The sequence below is a fragment of the Acartia tonsa genome, chromosome 2 (assembly GCF_053477335.1).
Source record: "Acartia tonsa isolate MP-2025a chromosome 2, ASM5347733v1, whole genome shotgun sequence".
NCBI classification, from domain to species: Eukaryota; Metazoa; Arthropoda; class Copepoda; order Calanoida; family Acartiidae; genus Acartia; species Acartia tonsa.
This window is the reverse complement of record NC_137261.1, coordinates 38,221,377-38,247,312: the sequence shown is the minus strand read 5'-3', so window position 1 is coordinate 38,247,312 and position 25,936 is coordinate 38,221,377. Positions and strand designations below refer to the sequence as shown.

The following is a 25,936-nucleotide window of genomic DNA, read 5'->3' as shown; positions in this document are numbered from 1 at the left end:
CAACAATAACATTATATTTATTGCTATACTTGCTTGAATTTGAGAAAAAGAATGCTTTTAATTATAATATAAGTAAATGACATTTACTTAAATTATATTAAATCTAAAAGGTCTCTCCAACAAACCATCGGATGAAACTATGAACCAAACAAATGGAACAGTCAATGATTCTGTTTTTGAGAAGGACGAGAGAATTGACGAGGATAATTTTGAGGATACTGTAGAAGAGCTGCGCTCCAGGTACGAATATTTTTAACGGTCATTTACCAATAAGTAAAGATTGTATATATTTTTTCTACAAAATGAATCAGCTGGACTTTGGAATAGTATTTGATTGACTCTTTTTATCTGCCATTTATAAAAGTATCTGTATGTTACAGGGAAGTATCACCAATGCCTCCGCCCTCAGTGACAAGCCTGCTATCTTATAGAGATGCTTCTCCATTTCCCAGCGTGGTTACAGATATGAAAAACAAACTGCTCAGTGTTGCCTCAGTTCCAGATATGAAAACGAGGAATAGACAAAATCATTTAGATATAAAATAATATTTAGAATAACCGGCTCCATTTCTTAACAGTTCCACATTGTACCTCATTAAAACAACTGCTATGTCAAATTTTCGTGTTGTAACTTGTCTTATTCGCCTCCTTTCAAACTGAACCTTATTATGTAGGCATTTCAGTAACTTTTTGCTTGTTTAATTTTTTGCAGAGTTTGTACATTGTATTTAAACTAGGTATTTAGTACAAAACCAATTTCATCCTCTTTTAACCCTTTCCCAAATCTTACAATATTTTGTTTTTTTGATTAGAATAATGACTGTAACAAGTATGTCATCTCAGTATCTTCTGGATAATAATATCAGTAAATCTGTATTGGACAGGTAAGACTGTTTTGTTCTACATTGCATATTCTCTAATTTATTCATATAATCATGGATCTTTTATAAAATTTACAATTAATACTAGGCAATAAATAGACTATTTTGTAAATTATATCGGAAGAGGACTATCCACGAACAATAGTAAGTGATTCTAAGCACCTTCCAGCATTGATACTTGGCAGTTTTTTTTAGTGAATATACTAGGTTCATGTTTATTATTTGGTTTCTCGACTAAAAAGTAAGATTTCACCATGATTTTATATGAAAAAAACTTTGAAATGTTAAGCATAGTTTCGTGCAAATTCATCAAATGTTTTGATAAGTACAAACTGTGTTGTTTAAAAGCTTTGAAACAAAAGTATATCATTTTGATTAAAAATGTATGTTTAGAAAAGGGTTGGTAGCTTGTAATATTTTAAACAGTTTAACAGGGGTGTATATTCTACATGGGATCCCCTGCTCAGAAGGGGGGGGGGGGGGAAATAAAAAAATAAGTGGTTGGAGGGAAAAAATATAAAAATTAGGAAAACTGAAAACATTTTTTCCAATCCCCCCCCTCCTTGGTGAAAAAACTTTAAAAAATGTGTGGTAGGAGGGATAAAATAAAGAAAATATAGAGTTCTTTAAATATTTTTCCATTTTCCCCCTACTTGACGAGAAAAAACTAGGGGGGGGGGGGGGAAGAAAAATAAAAAAACTTGTAGCAGGGGAAAAAAAAAATCTTGTGCAGAATATACACCCCTGCAGTTTAATTGATGTACTTTTGCAATTTACAGCATTTGATGCTTTTATTTTATTTTGTCCTTTGAACTCAACATTGCAGTTGATGATATTGTACCTAAAAATGCTTTACATTTTAAAGTTTTTTTCATATAAAACCATGGTGAATAATAATTTATTAGTCGATAAACCCAAGATTTAACATAAACCTAGTATATTCACTAAAAAAATACTATAGATCAATGTTGGAAGGTGCTTAAAATCACTTGCTCATGTTCGTTGATAGTCCTCTTTTGTACACTTTTATCCATGTTGGGTTTTCTTCTTCTGGTAAGTATGTTGATGTTTATTGCAATGTAAGTTTTAAGCTTTATAATTTTGAATATTTATATTAGAACTTCGTCTTGGCTGCATCAGATCGCACTGAAGGAATCTCATAACAGCTTTTGCGAAGATGATGCCACCAAGAAGTTGGACAAAATTCTTCTTCCCGCGTTTTATGCCACACTCTTCTCTGAGCAAGACGACATTGAGGTTTATCTTTCAATTTTTTTTTGAAACAGGATCATTTTTCTCTAAAACTTATTTGAGACAATTTTGTTAAACAATAGCATGTCTTATTAGAAAAACCTTACAGTTAGCCTAATTAATAATAAAAAAAAACAGATGAATTTTAGACTACTTCATATATTTATGCCTAATGTAAGAAATATTCGGACAAGAAATTTTTTTTACAGGATAACAGAATCGACATAACCTACAAAAGATTCTCTGGTCCACAACAAGAACTAGACCTGATCAGAGCAGCGCAAAAAAGTCTTCGCTCACACGTCATCTCACATGTACTTCAACATTTAATCAACAATAAACTTGATTTAAATGAAATCAAGAAAGAAACTATGGAAATGAAAGAAAATGGCACAAACGACACTAATGATAATGAAGTTGAAAATTGTGATGATAAAATTGAAGGAGGTATTCCTGAAGAAGTTCTTCATGAAGTTATTTCTTCTCTGGCAAACCAAGATTTTTATCAGGTATACTTTTTATAATACTACACCTGGCTATACAATCTAAATGTTTTCCTAAAGTTAGCTCTTATATTTAGTATCTGGGCAAGTAATAATGATTAAACTTTGTCACCATTAAATTGAATCACAAAAGGGATAATTTTGTCTATTATAATTGGTAAGGAATAGTTATTTCTCGCATCGTGTTATAAACAGCTTTCCGCGGATATAGAATGTACAATTTTAAGATTAAAACCAGTTTTCTAGCCGAGGTGCCGAATACATTTTATATTCGTAGAAAGCTGGATATAATACGATGCTAGATATAGTTTTTTCGTATGGATAAGAACGGTTCTTATCCACCGGATTCGAATGAATACGAGAAAATATTTTATTATCGTCTTTTGTCCTATTCCTGTATTCTTAACATATACCTATTATTTCAGAAAACTTGAATTTCTTTAACTGTGCAAAATTTCATCTTGTTGCTCCGGTACTTGTGTACATAATCCTTCTTGTTATTTTAGGGTCTTGGAGCCATGTTGTCATTCTTGCCCGAAGATAAATTAGAAGATTTTCTTCTCTCTCTTCCTCAGAGTAAACCTGTGATCAATATTGTCTTGGTTTATCTCTCTATCTTAATCTATGGTGAAATTGAAAAGACAAATGAGAATGGAAATTTGTTTGAAATGGTGACGCCTAAAATTCTTCTTACTGCTGTTTTAAAAGGTTAGATTCATGTTAATATTATTCTCTAAGGTTTAAAAATCCAACGGAATTATATTTTGCAAAACAACTTTAAAAAAAAAAGTATAACATATATTTTTTAATTGAGTTTTTCATTGATTAATCCCTGTTTCCCATGTAATCTAAAAATAAAAATATTTAGATGGTAAGAAGACAGAACTCTACAAGACGCTGAATAAATTCCTTGAGATAGCTGCTGATCACAGTCAGGCTGGGGTACTCAGCAGTCTTGCTGGAGATATTGATGTATCTAGATTTTCTAAGGACCAACAGTACAAGGAGGATACTATTCTAGGTAACCAGACCAGATTTCTTTACACAAATTTGAATATTACCTATAGTGTTTATTTTTAATGTTTTTGTCACAATATTTAAGATTCTTTGGAAGAAATACATAGTAATTTTAGCTTTCCTACCATTTTTAATTTTATTTAAAGGACTTGCCAGATCGCTTGAAACGGCCAACTGGGACTTTACTTGTCGCTTGGCCTCCAGGTATAATGTTGACCCCTGGATTGTGACCGCTACCCACATGGAGGCTGTCCTAGTAGAGACAGAGGATGCTCAGGCTATCAAGGATATCATACAAAAACAGGAAAGTTGAAATTATGTTTAAGTTGAAAAATCAGTCTTTTTTTACAACTTTTGTATATTCTATATACTTTTTTGAGCCCATTAGCATTCTATTTTCACTAGCCTTTTAGTTCATTATTGGTCAACAAAGTTTAAACATATTGCTTGCAGGATTTAGTTACAGTTCTACAACAAGATGGAGAAAGATGGAAAGAATGGAGCAGCCAGAAGATCTACCCGCTGCTGGACGGGTCTAACCTAGAAAAACTACAATTTTATTACAATACAATGCGTGAAATAACAAGTGATCAAGTATATGGTGATCATTCAGCAGTTATTGCTAATCTAATTGACAATGGTGTTAAAATTGATTACTTTAGCTTGTTGCGAGGCGATAGGAATGTTTTGAAGTCAATTACTGTAGAAAATATAGAACCAGTGGCCAAGGCACTGGCCCTCATACCTGACTTGGAGGTGGGAAGGTTGATGCCAGCGGATGCGTACCTGTATCTGGCAAATATGGAGTTCAACAGGCGGGGCCAGGAGAAAGGAAACTGGGCTGATGCGTGTGCTAAGTATGAGTTTTCTTTAAAAATATTCTTTTGGTAATACAAACTGCAAGTTTTTGAATTTGGATCTCACAAAACTTGAAATTACCAAGTAATGTGAAAAGGGCCTGGGGTAAATTCAGATTAGAAGCAGTATTTCAGTATTTACCACTGTATGTACTTTAAAACTTTCGTAATTCTGTGCCTAAAGGGTGTCGGCGCGTACGTCCGTTCTCCAGTCAGCGAGTAGACCTAAAATCTATATTATTGTACATTTCTCCATAACTACACAAAAGATTTCTTAATGTTCTGGCTGATCTACTATTTGAGTTATATATTTTTAAAGATCTCTCATATGATATTACTATTATATATGTAAGTTAAAAATTAAATTATAGTTTTCTACATAGCTTTGCCCAAGAATTGTGTTGAAAATATAGTTAGTTAGTTTATTGTTGCTGCACTACTCTTCATATTGACATAATTATCCTTGTTTTACTAATGTCAAATATTTATTTAGATGTCAAAATCTGTTGGAAAAGTTAGACACAGCCAGTCTGAAACAGTTTACAACAGGCGCAATCCTCAGTGAGAATAGTATCGACAATATTTCTAGAAATGCTAGAGTTAGAGTTTTAAAGAAATTAATCACTGTCGTCGAGATCAAGGTGAGAATTCATCAAAGATTAGGTTAATAGAGTTGAGTTAGAGTATATTTTGAAATATTTTCCTCATCTGTCTTAAATTTTACACTGTCAAATATGCATCCAAATACTTTAATAGTTATTTATCGCATCGTTTTATAGACAGTAATCCGTGGATATTAAAATGAAAAATTATAAGAATAAAAAATATTGTAATATTCATTGAAAATTGTCTGCTATATGATGCTATACATGATTTTTCATTATTGATGAGAACCGGTTCTAGCGGATAGTAATCGGTTTCGAAGCCACACTGTAATGATATATTAAAATATGTCGTAATTTAGATGGGTCTATTTTAAGTTTATTATGTTAGTTTCAGTGTATTTTGGTAGATTTATACCTAATTCTATAAAATGTTATAAAGTTATGAACATGTCCTTTTACAGGGGTAGAACAACGCCTCATAAACTTATCTTTGCCATTGGCACCTTTCTCCCTGAAACATTCCAGGTTTTATAATCAGCTTATTTATCTGCTAATCTTATTTGATAAAAAGTACATATTTTTATAGTGGAGCTACTTCAAATGCTTAAGGAAATATTAGGACTGTCTGTTGGTAACACATTACCTTGTTTCCAAAGATATATTATCAAATTTTTAGATTGCTATAAAATCAGATGGAGACTGGCAGGAAATGTTGTCTTGGTTCCAGCAGTTGAAATCTCATATTGATTCTTTCCATAGTCAGCTAACCAGCACAATACTGCAAGATTTTCCAAGGAAAGCTTAAATGAGTTGTTGAATATTACTAACTTTACGAATCGCTATATTTAAAGATTTGTATCTTTAAGAAAAGTATTATTTGTGATTTCACCTAAATTTATTTCTTGACCACTGAAACCCAACCTCCTTTTTAAAAAATTTCAAAGAAAGAAACACATTTCTAGCGATGGGCTGTAATTCTTCGGGTTCCTATCTCTAATGGAAATTTCTAGCCTTAACTTAACCTAATCTAACATATCGTCGCTTGTTCTAATGCAATAAGAGTGAAACCACCTTATAATTTTGTAGACAATTTTTTAGTTTTAGAATATCTTTATACCCGTTCAACTGAAAATGAATGTATTCTAAGGTAGCAAAAGTAACCCAGGCCAATTAAGCTTCTTGTCTAGTTCTTGTAATTTATTGATCAACAAGTTGGAACAAACTGGAGGCCAACAGGATGAGATACTCGACCTGTTTGTGGATATACTTGGCCAACACACGAGAGCGGATGTTGTCAGGTACTATTTTATAATAAGGCTCTAACATTAAGACATATTTGGTTGCAAATTTATGTACTTAATTGACAATAGTTCGTTAACTAGAGCAAGGCCTTTAATGTGAATTAAAGTCTATGAAGGTTGTTGATAAAATTGGTAACATTCTTTTAGTCGGAACATTTTATTGTTATAAAAAAGATGGTATGCAAGTTTGCAAAATTGGTCAACTTTCCCCCATTTCGATTTTTAAATACTTACATTTAATCTATGTTTTTTAAACACTTCGAATTTATTCCTGTTTTTTTAAACACTTCTTAGGTAATTTTATCAGTCTTAAGATATAAAGCAAGGATTTTAATATAATCAATAATTTTGCAAATGAAAAGAAATAATAGTAGAAAAAATCTTCTCTCAATAGCTTATAATTTTAGATTCAAAGTCTTTACATTTAGGAAATTGATTGTGATATGGAAACAAGATGAAAGTAAAATCGACGAAGCATTTGAACAAATTTTTAACCATTGCACGGAATCATTACTCAACTCAGAAGAAATAAAACCAGGTACATTGTGTATTTTTTAGTCTTTCTAGTATTTTAGCTAGAATATTAGAAAGGCTGTAATGTTCTAAAAGCCTAAAAACAGCCTTATAGTTTGTAACCTTTTATGCAGGGACAAGGGAAGGCTATTCTGGCAAACAATGCTTTAGAGCTGATTTCTTAGATTTCCAGTTTAAACTTGATGATGAGATAAAGCAACTTTTCGCAGAATTTGATAAGAAACTCAAGCATTAATTTAATACTTTTTGCTCTATTTACTAAAAGCCATGCTATAAGGATTGTCAGAGTTTGTCTGCACATTCAGTTTAAAGATGTATGAGCAGACTTAAACTTTTTTTACAACTCTTAGGTATTTTATCTAAAACATAAACTACTCGTAAATTATATGTTAAATAGTGAATAAATTTATTAAAAATCCTAAAGAGTGGATAGCTGTAATACTTTGAAAAATATTTAAGATTGTTTAAATATTTATCTCATATACAAATTTAAATTCAAAAAAGGTTTTTACGACACCTAGCAATAAAATTCTGAACTACATAGCTATGTATTTTCACAATCATACATTTTATGATATTCAGACTGGCCAGAGTGTACGTTTTGTACGTTTTGTACGTTACGCATCGAATCTGTGTACGTTCTGGACGTTATTTTGATATGTGTACGTAACGTATTTTGAAATTTGTATTTTTGTACGTTTTACGTTTTTTTTAAAAATAATAAGAATCAAATATTAGCAGAAAAGTAATTTGTATGTTTTGTACGAAAATTTTTGCAAAAACAATAGGTGTATTATTTAAATAAATTCAATAATATCTTCAATTTTCATAGAACAAAAATATGTATGTAAATTATGCATATATGTTATTAGAACTTACAGTTTAAATTTATGGATTTGAAATATATGTCCTATAGATATAGTTTAAACTATTGAACAGAAAGAGATATGCAGTTGACTAAATTCAAGTTTAAATGAATTTCATGCTACTACCCCTTTAATAGATTTTACGATAATTTTTTTCAAATTCTTTATATACTTGGGGTAAATTTTCCGAGATATCATATGGTGCACAGTGTAGGATTAAGAAGTCTTATTTTTTGGTATCTTCAGTTTTTAAAGAATAAGAATCAAATATAAGTATAAAAGTATTTGTATATTTATTTGTATTTGTACAAAAAGTATTACAAAAATAGTATATTATCTATAATGCAAAGTAGAATGATGTCTGTCCGTCTGCTTGTCCGTCTGTATATCAGAAGCTTAATATCTCAGTAACCACTGAACCTATTGTGCTCTACTCTTCATGGAATATACCTAATAGTCCTGTGATGGTTTTTGCTATTTTCTTTGGGGGGAGGGACACTTAAAGCTTTTTACTTTCTACTAGGATTAGAGGCTTTGTATCCCTCTTTTATAGAATCGTTTGTTGGAAATTTGTCAAAAAAAAATATAAAAAAATATTGTGATTATTTTTTTCATTTAGGCTTCGCCCCAGGGTGCGGTGGGGGTTCCCCCACCCCGCTGATTTGCATTAGTTTACAAAAATAAATTGAGGGGTGGTTGATTTTTTTTTGGGGGGGGGGGTGGGTTTCCCACACTCTAAGAAAATAGCCTAAAACTACCACAGGACTAGTAGATATATTCCCTGAAGATTAGAACCCAATCTGTTCAGCGGTTACCAAGATCTTAAGCTTTAGACAGACAGGCATTGATTTACTTTGTATTAAAGACTAGTATTTTCTGAGATCTTTAGCAATAGACAAAATAACCCTATATCCTATTATATGTTTATCCTATAAATTCTTTTTTTTCTGTAACAAAGAATCTCGCTAACTGCTGAACCGACATGATCTTTGTGAGGTTGTAGGCTATTAGCATCAGACAAAAAACTTACTACTTTATTTAATAGAATATACTTAGTACGTAATAACAGGATGTATGTCTCTCCGTCAGTTTATTTGTACAGAAGGTTCTCGCTAACCGCTAAACCGATATGGTTCTCTTTTACAGGGTAGCTTCTCATAGGTCCTGGGAGAGGGTACAACCACCCTCCCAAGAGAAACTACTCTTAGAAAAAAATTACAACCCTTCCCCTATTTTTTCTTTCTTTTTAAAATTGAAATCAGAAATGGGGGTGGTCTACTCCCCCTTCCCTCACTAAAAAAATTATTAGCGAAGCTACTCTATAATCACTTTGTCAGTCCGTTATGCTATCGGAGAAACGTGATTTTCTCGGCTCCTGTTTTTTGATTGAATAAATTCACATTCCCATATAAACAACCCCTTAAATAGTGGATGTAAATATTCATTTATTTCCCTGGTATCTCATTTATATCCCTGGTATGATTTTAGAAGATTTTTAATTTTTTTGGAAGATTTTATAATTTTTATTAATTATTAAAAGAAAGAATTTATAATATTTTTTTTAATAGCCGGGAAATAAATGAAAATTAAAAACCAAAATTAAACCACATTTTAGCATAAAAAAATGAGTTTTTTGTTTAAATGAGAATGATATTCCTGTCCAGTTTTTTGTTTAGGAATGAATATTTCTTACCCTCGTGAATAAATGATGACCTATCGGTCCATCATTTATTCCCTCGGGTAAGAAATATTCATTCCTAAACAAAAAACTGGACAGGAATACCCCATTCCCATATAAACGACCCCTTAAATAGTGGATGTAAATATTTATTTATTTCCCTGGTATCTCATTTATATCCCTGGTATGATTTTAGAAGATTTTTAATTTTTTTTGGAAGATTTTAGAATTTTTATTAATTACTAAAAGAAAGAAAAATTATACCAGGGAAATAAATGAAATTTAACAACCAAAATTAAACCACATTTTACTAGCATAAAAATGAGTTTTTTTGTTTAAATGAGAATGATATTCCTGTCCAGTTTTTTGTTTAGGAATGAATATTTCTCACCCTCGTGAATAAATGATGACCTATCGGTCCATCATTTATTCCCTCGGGTAAGAAATATTCATTCCTAAACAAAAAACTGGACAGGAATACCCCATTCTACATATTTTCATTGAGATTTGCCTTTTGGTTGGGTGCTAGATCTATTCCTAGATTTTCTTTTTTTCATGGTTTTCTCGACTTCTATTCAAGATAGACGGCTGAAATTTTCAGGGAATAAATAAATTCACATTCTACATATTTTCAAAAAGTTTCTTTAAGGTTTGTCTATTTGTTGCAGTGCTAGATCGATGCCTAGATGTATAGGTTTTTGTGATTTTCACAACTCATATTCCTGATAGACGGTTGTAATTTTCAGGGATTGTATTAGTTTTCATTCTTAATACTTCCACTAAATTTCATTGAGATTTGCTTATTGGTTGGGGGGCTGAATTTATTCCTAGATTTTCACTTTATTATATATTTTTAAAAGGTTTTGTGATTTATTTAAATAAGTTAAATGCTTATTTTTTACGACACTACTCTATAGTTTATATAGTTCCCAGATTTCCATCCATAACTTTTGAGCTTCGCTACTTAAGGATGTTGTCATCCATGTTTTTTACTTTTTATTTTTAAATAAAAAAATGGGTTTTTGAATTCCACCCCCCCCCCCCTAATCAAGTTCCTCTAGAGGCCTCTAAGGGCGTAGTCGCTGGTCCTTATAATAGGATATACTTTGTACATAATAACAGAATGTCTGTTTGTTTGAACCAAAGAATCTCGCTAAACACGGAACCGATATGGTTCTCCTTAACAGGATAGCTTCTCATAGGTTTTTGGAAGTTTTATAACAATTTTGGGGAAGAGTATCACCATCCACCCTCCCAAGAGAAATTGACTTTAGAAAAAAAACTACCTCCTACCCCCAAAAATTAATTTTAATTGCGATTTTAAGTTAATTTTTTTCCAGATGTTTACAAATAACTTTTGAGCTTCGCTACTTATGTATGTTGTCATCCATGTTTTTTTTTATTGAATTCAACTCTCCCCTCCTCAAGTGCCCCTAGAGGCCTTTAGGAGCATAGACGCTAGTTCTTTTGAATAGAGTAAAAGGATATCTTGTGTCTGTCAGTTCGCTATGGTTCTCCTTTACAGGTAGCTGCTAGTAGACTTAAATGTATTGATAATAGGTAACTAGGAAATTATTTAACTTATTTTTATTAGGAATGTACGTTTTTGTACGTTTTTTTACTTTTTTTATGTACGTAACGTATTTTTTTGTGTACGTTATGTACGTTTTTTATTTTCAAAATTGGCTGGCCAGTCTGGATATTTGTTGTAGTTTAATTTTGACTTTCTTGGCAACTTCTTGTATCTAATGGCTAAACACGTTGGAGGAAAGTGGCGAATTAGGAAAGTAAAATAAAAAAGCTTCCCTGAAATCATGATTTATTAAGTACTGCAATAATTAAACCTAAAAACTACTAATCTTCTCTGAATATTACAACTTACAAACTTTTTTAATCATTTAAAATATGGGTAATTTCCCCCAAAGTGCCTTGTAGAGCACAGAGCCCCACCATTTCCCTACCATTAATGTAAAACAAATTGAAAACGATCAAAGGGGAACTACTCCTTTTGGTATAGCAAAGGTAACAAAAAAAATTAAAAAGGAGGGGAACAGTGCTTGATAGGCAACTTTGTCGTAAAGCCCCAATATATGCTTTTTTATGCTTATTTTAGATTAAGTCGATCTTCAAATTGAATTTAGTATTTTATATTTTAGGGGTATTTTTTTTTCAAAGAAAAGCTTTTCTAATTAGGATTGGTCAGTCCATAGGCATGTTAGAATTGTCCAATCATTTTAAAACTTTGCAGGTGATTCCTGTAGTAGGTATGATTTAGAAAGCGGAGCACTTCCATAATCGTTACCAGAATGTCCGTATTTCCATTTTAAACATGGACAAATTTTTATGTGAATTCTGTGACAACAAAGTACATTATTATAAGTGAAGCAACTCTATAATCATGTCCTAGAAATGTGAGTATGTCCATAAGCATTATCCTGTATCAAGCAGTTTTAACTTACAATTTTGCTTAGACTCTTATACATTTATATTCTGATTATTCAGTTCTGACATTCTACAAGTGTTAATGTCCATTTTTCCTCCCGTTTTAGAGCTTTGTTCTCATAGATGGTGTCATCCTTGTTTAATAAGTAATGAACAATGAATTGTCATATATTTAAGTTGTGATGTCATATATTTAAGTTTGCAGACATGTTTTAGTTGTTACTCTCAATTACTCTTCAATTGCTCTCAGAAAGAATAAAGAGAAAATGTATTAAAGACAGTTGATATTGAGAGTCCTAACACAGAACATTATCTGGTTTGGGTTCGAGTCTTATTAAGACCAATTCAGCTATTTACAGACATCCTATTACTTTAGCTAGTTTGCATAGGCAGATATTCTACCCCTTCAAAGTGCATAGTTAATTAATACATTGTATTAATTAAACAGACAGTCATCCTGTTGCTTGGTGTCCTGATATACAGACAGACATCCTGCTACTTCAGAACTTTCCAGCTTAAATAATCAGTAGTTTTGAATTATTAATATATTTAACCATTTCTAAATAAAGTATATATATCTAATCTTATTTACTCAAAAACTGCATTTAATTCAATATAATAAATACTTGAAAAACTGTTTGTATTTTGAATTGAATATTAAGTCTACTCTATCATTAACTTATGAAAGTCTGTCTATATCTCAGAATTTAATTTTAAGCTTTAGGCATAAGTTAGATTATTTTCTAATTTTTTAGTTATTAAATCATTTTGAAACTTTTGCTTTAACCTGCCTTGAGGGGTTAATCAAAGTGCTTTTGATTAAAAATTTGTTAAAATATTTTGTTTTTGTTTGTAAACAGTTACAAATATCATAAATAAGAAAAAAATGTAAAGATTTTAATTTCAGGAATTATTATAAAATATTTTTTAAATCTCCCTAATTCTAAATTGTTTAGTAAGAAGCCTTTGTTTTGATTCTGTAAACAAACGGTTGAGGTTTGGTGATAGCTTATGATTTATACTTTCTGAATTGAACAATACTACAAAATACAAGTATGTTGCACCCACTTTTTAGCTCTTTACCCTAGAAGGTTTCCAGAGTAGGTTTCGTGATTTTCCTAGAATTGTTGACCAGAAAGAACTTCCTTTGTCCTTGCCTTTTATGTTTTGTGGATGAAAGAACAGCTAAAAGTATTCAATTTAAGGCAAAAACTACTGGTTTTTTTTGCTGTATACTAACCATCCAAGTTTCGTTAATGTTTTAAACATTTTGTTTACATTTGATTTTTTTGTTCCTACTTTTTATCTTTTTTATTAATGACCTTTTTACTAAAATACAGCATGACCCTCAAAAAAGTATTTTTAAGCATCTGCAGCCCTTATTTCTCAATGAATTAAAAAAAAATGCATATGTCCTTGTTCTCCATAGTATTCCACATAAGTAGATATAAAAATATTTTTTTTACCTCCATTAACACCGGAGATTTTTAGAGCTAAAGTTTTGAAAAAGTGACTGAGAAAAAGAATTTTTTTTGTTTCTCTTATTTTTTGGATGGTTATATTATGTTTTTCTGGCAACTGAATAATGAGACACAAAGAAAAACAAGTTAACTAATTATTTCTTTTTTATTCCACCAAAAAATATAAATTTTTAATGGCAAAAAATACTACTGAATGAATTGATAATTTGCAAATTTTAGGTTATTTATTAACCCTTATTTGAGAAAAGGATTTTAGACAAAAAAATCATTATGTTTTAATTTTATTTTCTTCATAACTTTTTTGTTATTAAAGTTAGGATTGTGAAACAAAAACAATTTTCCTGCTATATTCATAAAGATTTATTTGGTTTTTTAATCTTAAAAAATTTTGCCTAATAAGTAAGTTTTTCAAAATATCATTAAACTAAAAAGACTCAAAAAATATGTGTAAAAAAATGCTTTTTACTCAAAAACTAAATTTTTTATTTCATTTTTGTATAAAGTTTCTGCTAGTAACAAAAATAAAAGGATTTCTACCTTAATTTTGCTAAAAAAGTCGTTTCATGTTAAAAGTTACTTTTTCCTCAGTCACTTTTTCAAAACTTTAGCTCTAAAAATCTCCGGTGTTAATGGAGGTAAAAAAATATTTTTATATCTACTTATGTGGAATACTATGGAGAACAAGGACATATGCATTTTTTTATAATTCATTGAGAAATAAGGGCTGCAGATGCTTAAAAATACTTTTTTGAGGGTCATGCTGTAGATTTTTAACACAAAACACTTCTTAAATTTTGAAAATCTAAAAATATTTTTTAAGACAACAAGATGGCGGACTGCATTCAGTATTTGATCGAAGAATTAGAATTTACAACAGCAAACACAAGAAATCAGCTGATGCCATTGTGTACTCTTGAGAAGTTGTCAGTTGCACACAGGTAAACCATAAATTATGATTCAACATAAAAAAGCCTAGGGATTGAAGGCTTTATTACAAAATTTAATTAGCAAACTGATGATCAAACTCAAGGGGTGAGGGGACATTGGAAAATTATACTTGTACCCAAAATTGTATAACCACAATACTTATCTTATTTGTTGGTCTGAAAACTTTGGGTCCTTTTAAAAATTTTTAATGGTTGGTTCCAATCTAGTAGTGTTGAACTTTTCAACCAATAATTTTAACCTATAGAAGGGGATATTTTGTATATCATCATTAGCTATGTTTATCGTGTTTTGTCTTATCTTTTAAGATACCTGCTTAACTTATTTCATTTTTTCAGGCTTATGTTTGTACAGCTAGTAAAGAGAACCAGTGTTATAGAATCAGAAGAAAATGAAGGAGAGCAAAGAGAGGAGGAAATGTTTGATAGCTCATTTTTAGCTGAGATGTATGAGGTAACATTTATTTTTATATTATTTGGATTTAATAAATGTAGGATATTTAGAGTAGATATAAGATTATTAGACAAGCTCTCATGTACCTACTAAAAGATTTGGGGAAAGGTTTACGAATTTTTTATTGCATTGCAATATAGATAAAATTGTTTTAAAAGTATTTATTCTTTGTATTTTACATATTGCACTAATTGTAAGGTAAGTAGAGTACGTTTTTAAAAATCTAACCAGTTTGTAAAAAGCAGTAAATAAGTAAAGAGAGGGGTAGGTTTCTAGTAGAATCCGTAAAGGTGTGTGTTTTAAGGCGTAAAAATAGTAGAAGAACGATAATATTCACTAAATATGTGTATTTCTTATTGAAAAGAACTATGGACAATTTTTTTTTTAAGTTAACATAAATTTTTATCGTTCTATTACTGTTTTTTACTTATAACACATAACCTTTACGGATTTTACCAGAAACCTACCCCTCTCTGTGTACCTTTTGAAGTATTAGCAAATATCTACATTTAGATAATTTGTAAGAAATTATGTCTTTGGTAGCTTTTAATTAGATTTTTGAATTATTAAATTTTTTTTCCTCTGTTCCAACAATTGAATTTTCTTCAGACAAGATATGGATTTCAAATTTAGGTTGAGGCCCGGTTACAAGATCTTGTACCTGGCATCAGGATAACCGACCAGGATCTGGTAAATGAACAAGCAAAGGCTGATCTTATCCAAAGGATTTGCCAGGATGTCAAAGATCTTGCTTGTCTTGAAAAGCTTTCAGGTTAGCTATTAGTGGAAGTTTGTAATTGTATGCTCTATTTTTAGTAGTACATCTACTCTATAACTAAAGTATTAATGTATGTAATGTTCCGTCCATTAGTCTAATACTTAAATAATGTCAACTATCTACTCTCTTCTCTTGAACAAGGTACAGTTTCTGCTTAGTTTTTATTTCATTTGGAAACTATTATCAAACTATTTCAACAGGGAAAATTAGATGCTAAATGTTCAAAATTCCAATTATTGATGAATTTTTCTTCTGTTAAGTAATGTTTTCCTCGGTATTTTACTGTAAACTAAACATAATTAAACTGTACCCACTCTTGGAACTTTTATTTATTTTAGAATTTGCAATTGAGTTTCTGTCAAGCAACCCTTCTCTTCAAAAGATATGTTTGAACCACCTTGTCGACTATGGTCTACAACTAAAGAAAAACAAGGATGATTTTGTCCAATTCATCTACAAATTATCCGATAATTTGGATCCAGATGACGTCGAACGAGTTTTTGGTAAATGTAAACAAATTGATGAAGAAATTTTTGTGAAGCTTGTTTGCGAACTGGAGTTGGAAAATAAGTACAAAAAAATTTCACAGGTAAACTTTATTTGCTTTTGTTGATGACAATTACAGCAATATATTGCAACTAGCGGCTTCGCCCCTAGCCTCTAGGGGCTTTGCCCCAAGAGGTTTGATCAACTTAATTTTTCGTATTTTAGATTTAAAAAGAAAAAGTAAAAAAAATTTTTTTTTGGGGGGTATTTTCATTTTTTTGGGGGGGTTGGGGGTGTCCCACCCCCCAAGAAAATAGCTTAAAACCATCACAGGACCAGTAGGTATATTCCCTGAAGAGTAGAGCCCAATCGGTTCAGTGGTTACTGAGATCTTAAGCTTCAGACGGACAGACAGACGGACAGACATCGTTCTACTTTGTATTATAGATAGAATTAAAAGAAAGAGCTTTATAAATTTTTTTGCTGCAATGAAAGTGAAATATTGAAATATTTTTTGTACGTTATATCCCATTCTATTCATAACGCTTTTTCTAACAAATGGATGCAGCCTTAGCTTTTAGAAGCAAAATGGGAATAACAATATAGAATCACACAAATATTATCAAGTATGTTTAGGCCATTAAAATCGTCTATCTCCCTGAAAGTACTAGTATAGTGGATATTTTAATGTTAAAAATATAATGATGCTATAAATATAAGATATTACTTATCATTAGTTTCATTTTTTATGTAATTATACCAGGGGTTGCTATTCAGTCAATTAATTCCATTTCAAATGGTAGAAAATTAAATAAGTTGTTGGCGTTAAGTTTGCGTAAAACTTGTTTTTTTATGTAGCTGGGGGGAAGTGGGTAATAAGGGGGGGGGGAATAATGGAAGGGGGTTGTGGGGATATTTTCACTTAGAATTGTTTGTCAGAATCACATTCCCTTTTCCCTGAATTATACTAAGTGAATTTTACCTATTTCTAAAGAAACTCTTAAAAGTATAACTGTTAAGATTGTATGCAAACTGGAAAACCTCGAAGATTCTACTTTGGCCTCCTTGATTCAAGCTGGATTAGGAGCTGAATTTGCATCTACAGGACTATACGCCAGGTAATTGTAATAACTTTCAATGAATTTAATGGTAGTGGAAACAAAATTCCCCTAATTCTAATTCGTGAAATCCTGACTTTCGTTAGTTGTAAACTTTACTTGTGGGGAAAGAGGGATTGTATATTAAATAAACACCGATATCCTCTACTTCCTGCGAAATTTTAATAATATTTCATTATTCACAGCACCGTAGAGCAGTACCTACTAAATCGGTTCAGCTTTATCCAGACATAAGACGGACAGATATTGTTTTACACTGTATTATAGATTAACAAGGATGACAAAAGCTCCTTAAAAGCTAAGCTCTGAAATGGAGGGACAAACGAACATTAACACTTATAGAGTGTTAGAACTGAATAAACTGAATATCAATGCATACTTATATAAAAAATTGTAAGTAAATATGTTGCAAAACTGATGAAATACATGTTACTGTTTATGCACATACTGACGTTTTTAGAACTTGATTATAGAAATGTAATAGGAATCAGTATTAAAAATATCAGATGAAAAGGATAATTATAACATTAAAAAATTTGTTGTTAAAAAAGTAAAAAATCAGCTTGTTTTAAATGGACGTACTGACTTTCTGGTAACGATTATAGAGTTGCTGTTATAGGAATCAGCATGCAAAGTTTGAAATCGATAGGACAATTCTAACCTGTTTAAATTAACGAAAAGAGCTAACTAACGGACGGAGGGACCGACCCTATTATAGAAAAGCTTCGCTTTTAAAAAGGGAATAGTAGCTTTCGCAAAATTGCGTAAAGTTGCGAGTTAGAATTCCAGTCAAATGCGCTTATTAGGCCAAACAGTTTTTAAATATGCGTTTGGTCAACATTAATATGGTAGTGCGAATGGGGCGCTTGTCCAATATCATGGTATGGAGATCGCTCTTCTATGAGTACTACTTAAAAACCTACTTTTACTGCAATACACATAGACATTCTCATCGTCGGTTCGTCAGTTTAGAATGCTTTTCCTTTTACTCCCACAAGTATAATATGAATTTGGTTGAACCCGTGGTAGCTCAACAAATACCCATGCGAAGTATTATATTGCTTTAAACTAAGAATAAATAGCTGGTTATGGTGTTTGATCTATATCATATAAGTATATTAAGCACTTAAGAAGGAAGATGGTTTTATAAAGTGTATTTACATTACAAGTGAATAAGTTAAGTATGAAAATATTTACAGGATAAGTGATAATAAACATAAGTAGTGTAGGACAGAAAATGCCCTAAGTCCAAAGCATTGAATTGTGCTAAGTGTTAGATCTCTAACATAAGACCTAAGCACAATTCATGCTAAGTACTGAGGGACCTAAATTTAAACTACAATGCATGCCAAAACAGCTAAGTCATTACCTTTAAGCCAAAAGAACTTGATGGTTTGAGAGTCAATGAATAACTGAGATATTTTAAGAAGTGCAAGTTATAACAACAACTATTTATAAGGATCTAAGCCCTTGTCTGTTTAATAAAGTGTTTGTATGTTAAACTTGTGACGTAAATGAAACTATGGTTGTAGGCATACATACTAGTACAGGATGGTTACATGGTTACTTTAACAATAGACATAATGTTTTAATAAGCATATAACAATATTCAATCACATACAGTTTACCATGATTAGGCTAGCATTACCCATATAAGGTATTATATTGGTAAGAATAGACTAATAAATTCGTAAAAACATATAAAAAGTGCCTTAGGGCTAGCCAGAGTAATTGTATCTTGTGCCTGAGTTACGCACGATAATTACCATGGCTTGTCAATCAAATATTTAGATCAGACTTTTATATGGTGTAAAATTTATAGTAAATATAGGTAAGTGGACTAGATGCGAAGCATTTCTGTAAAAGTCGTGTTCGTACATTCAAAGAATTTTGAAATTTGGGGATCCCATCTCCAAATAACAGTTAGACTAAATAAGCGCATTTGACTGGAAGCTTGCTCACAATTTTACGGAATAATGCGAAAGCTACAATGATTCCCTTTGAGTAAGTTTAGCTTTTTAGCTTATTTAGTAACTTGTAATATTTTAGAGTAATGGAAGTGGCAATAAGTGAAGAAATTGCAGACAAACTAGTTGAACAATTAAAAGAAGCGGGTTACAGGGCTCAGGCCTGCTCTCTACAGGTATTGTAGTCAAATCAGTTTCATTTTCATATCTGGATTATTAATTATACGGAAAAGTTACATGAGCAATGTTGTCCAACAACTTATAGCTAACTGTGTTTGCATGTGGTGATTAAGGGGATTTCATTATCGTAGCATTTTTAATCCTTATACATAGCTATCATCAAACATAAATTTTAGAGAATCGGCGCAACTAATATGCATGAAATTCAGACAAGATTTTGAAGCAATTAGAATCAAAGATTATACCTACATATGTACTTTTTTGTAGTTAATGGCACTAAGAATTCCTGGCGCCCTCAGAACAATGGCTTCCTTCAAGTTTTAAATACACAACCACAGCTAATTGTATAGTAGATGCATTCATGTATAACAAAGTTTATTGAAGAAATATCAAGTTACAAAAAGATAGAACAGCTCCAATGAATATTATGAGATATAAAAATGGGTGGGAATAAATCAGATTCTGTTAAAAATTGTTAAGCACATATAGTCACATCATATAAGATAAAAGTTCCAACAAGAAATCCAAAACATTACAATTTTAATGTCAATTTCAGCTGATCTTCCTAATATCTGTTTTTTATTGGTTCTCTCAAAAATTCCCTTCCCTTTCTTTAAGTATATTTTTTATACTACTTGCTGTAAAACATGTTTTAGATTTACTTTAATTGTAATATAGTAAGTATAATGTGAGGGTATAAATGGATATGTAATTTTAATTAGCGGATAAAATATTTTATTATTTATGATGTTTTTTTGTCATAGGTATTACATATCTATTTTTCATCCTTTGTTGTAATTATCATGAAAATCAGTGATGAACTTGTGATAGTAGAAAATTTTGTATTTTTATCACTCCGCACCAGTTATAGAATATTTATTTATTTGTAGCGCAGCTACACAATAATTAATGTTATTATGTATTGTTTTTGTTACCTTTATTTTAAAGCATTTACTGGATTGTTTTTTTATGTATTTCAGACCTGAATTAAACTAAAAATGGCTGAAGGTGATGTGGAATAAAATGATGTGGAGCTAAGCTACTCTATTACTAGTTGACTGTTAATTTGCGTTTTATGAATATCTACAAGAGCTTAGTATCAACTGCCGTGTACGGCCCGCCGGGCTGCACTGTAAATTTGTCGCCTTTAAGTGGGTTCTAAACCTAAAAGCTTTGAACCATAATAATTTTGTTTGCCATGGTTATTGGTTATAGGTTATTTTCAAACTTTTGTTCTAAATATTGCCTCACAAGCAACTCAGGTTATATTCATTATGATTTTTTCTTACACTTAACGTAAAAATAAGTTTAAATGGACCAAAACTTGCATCTAACAATAGTATATTCCATCAATGTAGATTTAATGGAATAGATTGATATGTACGTAACATGGTTTTTCTTAATTAAAAGGGGACTATCCACGAACAAGAGCACCTTCCAGCATTGATCCTTGGCATATTTTTAGTGAATATACTAGGTACATGTTTATTATTTGGTTTATCGACTAAAAAGTTAGGTTTCAAATCACCATAGTATTATATGGAAAAAACTTTGAAATGTTAAGCATATTTTGGTGCAAATTCATAAAATGTTTTGACGAGTTCAAACTGTTGTTTAAAAGCTTTGACACAAAAGTATATCATTTTGATTAAAATGTTTGTTTAGAAAAAAAGTTGGTAGCTTGTAATATTTTAAACAGTTTAAATAATGTACTTTTACAATTTACAGCATTTGATGCTTTTATTTTATTTTGTCCTTTGAACTCAACAAAGCAGTTGATGATATTGTATCTAAAAATGCTTTACATTTTTAAGGTTTTTTTTTCATATAAAACCATGGTGAAGCATAACTTTTTAATTGATAAACCAAATATTAAACATAAACCTAGTATATTCACTAAAAAATACTATGGATCAATATTGGACGGTGCTTAAAATCACTTGCTCATGTTCGTGGATAGTCCTCTTTCAATCAGATCTTTTGAAGGTCCTAGGTATACACAACTTGTGGCATGGAAAACAACTATTGAAGGAAAATATAAAATATTTTCTATTACTATTGGCCAAAAAAAGGATCGATAGCAAAAAGGGCTCTGCATCATTTTTGGGTTATCCCAAGGAGAAGAGTTTATTGTTGACAAAATCCTGGACAAAAGATCAAGAAATGGAAAAATTGAATACTTTCTCTCTTGGAAGGTAACGTATTTTAATCTTTATTTAAGGTATTGGGATTGGCATTTTAGAAAACAAAAAATGAACTTCTGCTTTGTCAGATGAGAGACATGAATTGTGAAGAGTAACGAGAATGAATTGTCATAAAACCAATCAAAACTCATTAATAGCATTTTTCGGATTTTCAAACAAAAGTAGTGCAATTAAAGGATTGATTGTCCGGAATTGTTCTGATATTAGTTCCAACTACAAAAGTCTTGCTAAACTTTATTAGTATTCATTCTCAGAAGTATAGATCAACGAGATATCCTATTAGAGTCCTCAACAGATTTTCTATTTTTGCAGGGATTCGGACCTGACGAGAATACCTGGGAGCCAAGGGAGAACCTGGATTGTCCGGACCTCATCAAAGCATTCGAGGACAGCAAGAAGAAAATTGATAAAGGTAAATTATTTGAAAAGTAAGCAGTTCATATCAATGCATTTGTATAATCTTTATTTTCTTCGCTTCGAGGGGTTGGGGGAAGGAGTTACATACCTACATACTTTTATTTTTATATAAGAGAGAACAAATGTACAAATAGGGATATATCTTTAGCTTGATAACCCCCCCCCCCCCTAGATATACCACACTTTTCTGGGGTCTTGCCAGATCAAGTATCAACTGTGGGGAATATCAAAGGATGACTCCATGCAAAATTTGAGCCTGATCCGGCCAGAACCGGCCGTGATTTTTATAAAAAACCGGTTTTTTTCCGGTTTTTAGGGAGTATCTGTAAATCGATTCAGCTGGAGCAAAACCGGTTGGAGGTACAAAAAATTTTAGCCGGAGGCGAATCAAACATAAGTAAATAAATGTCCGCCTCAAAAAGTTGTTCAACATCAAAGAGATGCTTGAAGTCTCTAAAACGACTCCTTCCCCTCCTTTAAGGGGAAAAACTGAAAAAACATTATTTTCAAAAGTATGACCACTTCGTGGGTGTGGGGGGCACTGAACCCGTCACCCCAGGGTCACCAAATATAAAGTCTAGGCGGCCCACAATGCTGAATTTTCACCAAGTGAAAGTCTTGTGTCATTATCTCTTATGAGAAAAAAGTTATTAATTAATTAAAATTTCAAATTGTGATTTTTTGTTGGATTTCTTTGATGAAATGACAGGCGAGTCAATTTTTAGGCCATTTTTTGCGGTTTTTGGCCTGTCACGCCCAAACGGTTTGAGATAATCTCACGGAACCTTTTGCCCAACCTAAGTCTGGTTGTTTGTGAGGTCTAGGGAAAAAAATCAGACTTACGCAAAAGATTATAATAATAATCTTTACACAGAAAAATGGCACAAGGTGAGGGTTTGAGGGGGCAAAATGAGCCAACCAGCGATTTTTGACGGCGCGCAGCGACGTCGTGCTTCATCCAATCCGGAATTTTTTCTTTCTTAGACCTCACAAATAACCAGACTTAGGTTGGCCAAAAGGTCCTGTTAGATTATCTCAAACCGTTTGGGCGTGACAGGCCAAAAACCGCAAAAAATGGCCTAAAAATTGACCGGCCTGTCATTTCATCAAAGAAATCCATCAAAAAATCACAATTTGAAATTTTAATTAATTAATCACTTTTTTCTCATAAGAGATAATGACACAAGACTTTCACTTGGTGAAAATTCAGCATTGTGAGCCGCCTAGACTTTATATTTGGTGACCCTGGGGTGACGGGTTCAGTACCCCCCACACCCACGAAGTGGGCATACTTTTGAAAATAATGTTTTTTCAGTTTTTCCCCTTAAAGGAGGGGAAGGAGTCGTTTTAGAGACTACAAGCATTTCTTTGATGTTGAACAACTTTTTGAGGCGGACATTTCTTTACTTATGTTTAATTCGCCTACGGCTGACCGTTTAGCCGCTATTCGCCGCCGAAGGCGTGATTTTTGGCGATTTTTGCCGTTTCCGAGATTTTAATGGACATTTAGGAGGGGAAAGAGTTGTCTAATCAAGTTGATGATGAAGTACATTTTTGTAGGCAATTACATTGGCTAAATTTCATGTGAAGTAAAATTTTTTGTACCTCTAACCGGTTTTGCTCCAGCTGAATCGATTTACAGATACTCCCTAAAAACCGGAAAAAACCGGTTTTTTATTAAAATCACGGCCGGTTTTGGCCGGATCAGGCTCAAATTTTGCATGGAGTCATCCTTTGGTATTCCCCACAGTTGATACTTGATCTGGCAAGATCCCAGAAAAGTGTGGTATATCTACCCCCCCCCCTCTCTCCAAATAGCTTAATATTATTCATGACCATTAATAAGGCACATATCCTTCTGCTATTTTATAATTGTGTGTTTAGCCAAAAAATCCGCACCTAAGAGCACGGACGAGGCATCCAAAAAGAAGCATCCGGCGGAGGACGGCAGGCCCAGAGGTTTTGAACGCGGCCTCCAACCAGGGAAAAAATATTCAAATTTTTACTTTATAATTAGATATTTGTCAGCTTAGATGTCCACAATTCATGCGATTAAATTAATTTGCTTCGAATTAAAGACGGGTGTTTTTTGTAAAGATTTCCGTTACCGCAAGGTAACCAGTATATTGTCAATTGGTTGGCCTGTTCCGTTTCAGTTCCGTATTCGCTTATGTTCAGATACCATTTAATATGATATCCTTTTTGCTCAGTTCCAAATGGAAAGTATTCTCAATTAAATCATATCAGAGAAAGATGTTACTTTAATATTTATCTCGTCAGAGCGTATAATCGGAGCCACTGATTCCTCAGGAGAACTCATGTTCCTTATCAAGTGGAAAGGATCTGATGAGGCTGATCTGGTGCCAGCCAGGCAGGCTAACATGAAGTGCCCCCAGGTATAGATACGTATATTGTTAATAGATAGTCATGAATAGAGCAGATAGATAGATAGATAGATAGTCAGACAGTTAATAGATATACTAGATAGTCAGACAGTTAATAGATAGACTAGATAGTCAGACAGTTAATAGATAGACTAGATAGTCAGACAGTTAATAGATAGACTGGATAGTCGGATATTTAGCAGTTAGATAGCTAGACAGACAGACAGATAGACAGATTGAAAGATTGAAAGATAGATAGTCAGAAAGAGAGCAGATAGATAGATAGATATTAGACTGAAAGAGCATAGATTACTGTACGTAAAGTGGGAAAAATGGAAGTAATTATGTGAAGTTGGTCTTATTCTTACTAGTCAATGCTAATATGAAGTGCTCTAAGGCATATATACTCAGATAGTCGCATACTAGATAGATTGGCACCAACCCTAATTGACACATAATGATAGCATATAGTTAGCTTATTCATGATTCAGCAAATTATAAAATTAAATATAGGACAGAAATAAATGTGCACCTAAAAGAAATTGACATACAAATGAAATAAGTCTTTTATGGATATTTTGCTTTATTTTTTAAAATACCAAACCGATACCTTAACATGAAGACACAATTACACACTTTAAGAAGGAAAATGGATAGTAAGATAGACAGAAATAGAGAAAGTAGATAGACATAAATTGACAGATATTTAGTAAGAATGACAAATTACTACTTTATCTTATTTTTATTTGTTTAGGTGGTGATTCAGTTCTACGAAGAGCGTCTCTCATGGCACACCACCTCTCAGGACGAGGATGAGTAAGTCAGCTGTTTCACCACGAATCAGTTGTTTATAACATAAATCAGCCAAAATGAACTGATATCAGAACACGCAGCTGAAATTGACTGCTGCTATACCTTAAGTACATAGTTAAACCATTTGAAATTAGATTAACAAACTCGTTAGATTTACATCATCTGTGTAATTTTAATATTTTTCTTTTATAAAATTTTTTATTTAATATATAATTATCAAAGTAGACTATGTCTAAGTATATTTGACCTTTCTAAATTGATTTTTCTTACATTTTTTACCCTTTTTAGAGATTTTTCACTTAATCTTATAATTTTAAGCTGTTAGTTCTGGTCATGAGTTTATTTCTTACCTGCATTTAGGCTTAAACTACTTTAAAATTCTCTATGCAACTCAATTTTTCTTCAAATATATGATTTATTTATGCCTAAGTATTTAAGTTATGAAAATATTGTAAAACATGCTTTAATGTTAATTATGCGAATTTTCGAAAACTTGAATCTGCTTCCATTTTTAATTTGCTTTAGTATTGTCTTCTTTAAATATATTTAACATTAGAGCATACCTTATCCTTTAATGTATTGAAACTACTACTTGTTAAATACTTTAATTTAGCTTTATTTAGTTTTATTAAGCTTAACGCAAATTCGTAAAATATCACAAAATCTAAATTCTTAGTATTAAATCAAGTAGTTACTTTCTCATTTCCATTGGTCTCAATTTTTGTACAATTAACAACTTTTAATACTGTAACTTTTCAGACTTTAAGAAACTAAA

At 31.7% G+C, this 25,936-nt stretch overlaps 2 protein-coding genes across 6 annotated transcripts in view; both read left to right on the top strand.

Moving 5' to 3' along the window:
• Window positions 1-20,324, top strand: part of LOC145311752 (NBAS subunit of NRZ tethering complex-like) — a 46,183-nt gene extending 25,859 nt beyond the window's left edge. The window contains exons 32-51 of the mRNA XM_080150728.1: window positions 112-240; window positions 381-515; window positions 813-884; window positions 2,000-2,138; window positions 2,342-2,641; window positions 3,142-3,343; window positions 3,504-3,656; window positions 3,799-3,958; window positions 4,108-4,509; window positions 5,003-5,150; window positions 5,791-5,909; window positions 6,302-6,412; window positions 6,844-6,953; window positions 14,237-14,354; window positions 14,700-14,814; window positions 15,448-15,586; window positions 15,931-16,181; window positions 17,099-17,196; window positions 19,246-19,339; window positions 19,611-20,324. Coding sequence (XP_080006854.1) covers window positions 112-240; window positions 381-515; window positions 813-884; window positions 2,000-2,138; window positions 2,342-2,641; window positions 3,142-3,343; window positions 3,504-3,656; window positions 3,799-3,958; window positions 4,108-4,509; window positions 5,003-5,150; window positions 5,791-5,909; window positions 6,302-6,412; window positions 6,844-6,953; window positions 14,237-14,354; window positions 14,700-14,814; window positions 15,448-15,586; window positions 15,931-16,181; window positions 17,099-17,196; window positions 19,246-19,339; window positions 19,611-19,667 — 3,052 coding nt within the window. The 3' untranslated portion in view covers window positions 19,668-20,324. The remainder of the gene's footprint in view (window positions 1-111; window positions 241-380; window positions 516-812; window positions 885-1,999; window positions 2,139-2,341; window positions 2,642-3,141; window positions 3,344-3,503; window positions 3,657-3,798; window positions 3,959-4,107; window positions 4,510-5,002; window positions 5,151-5,790; window positions 5,910-6,301; window positions 6,413-6,843; window positions 6,954-14,236; window positions 14,355-14,699; window positions 14,815-15,447; window positions 15,587-15,930; window positions 16,182-17,098; window positions 17,197-19,245; window positions 19,340-19,610) is intronic.
• HP1b (Heterochromatin Protein 1b) lies at window positions 20,317-25,921 on the top strand. Of its 5 annotated transcripts, none has more exons than XR_013876785.1 (7): window positions 20,321-20,351; window positions 21,462-21,538; window positions 21,860-21,959; window positions 23,849-23,947; window positions 24,245-24,360; window positions 25,103-25,382; window positions 25,853-25,921. XR_013876785.1 is itself a non-coding variant. In XM_080150744.1 (6 exons), the coding sequence occupies exons 1-6, from the start codon at window positions 20,342-20,344 to the stop codon at window positions 25,166-25,168; spliced, it is 462 nt and encodes a 153-aa protein (XP_080006870.1). In that variant the 5' UTR covers window positions 20,317-20,341; the 3' UTR covers window positions 25,169-25,921. The 5 variants fall into 5 exon arrangements, 3 of the variants coding, with proteins under 3 accessions (XP_080006870.1, XP_080006869.1, XP_080006868.1); XR_013876786.1 differs by having other exon boundaries at window positions 25,850-25,921; XM_080150744.1 differs by having other exon boundaries at window positions 20,317-20,351; window positions 21,468-21,538; window positions 25,103-25,921.
• The last annotated feature ends 15 nt before the right edge of the window (window positions 25,922-25,936 follow it).

What these genes read in the sequence shown, in the direction of transcription:
- HP1b (XM_080150742.1), top strand. An exon ending in AATACTTTCTCTCTTGGAAG is followed by an intron (nt 21,539 to 21,859) that starts GTAACGTATTTT and finishes CTATTTTTGCAG; the next exon opens with GGATTCGGACCTGACGAGAA. An exon ending in CAAGAAGAAAATTGATAAAG is followed by an intron (nt 21,960 to 23,848) that starts GTAAATTATTTG and finishes TTGTGTGTTTAG; the next exon opens with CCAAAAAATCCGCACCTAAG.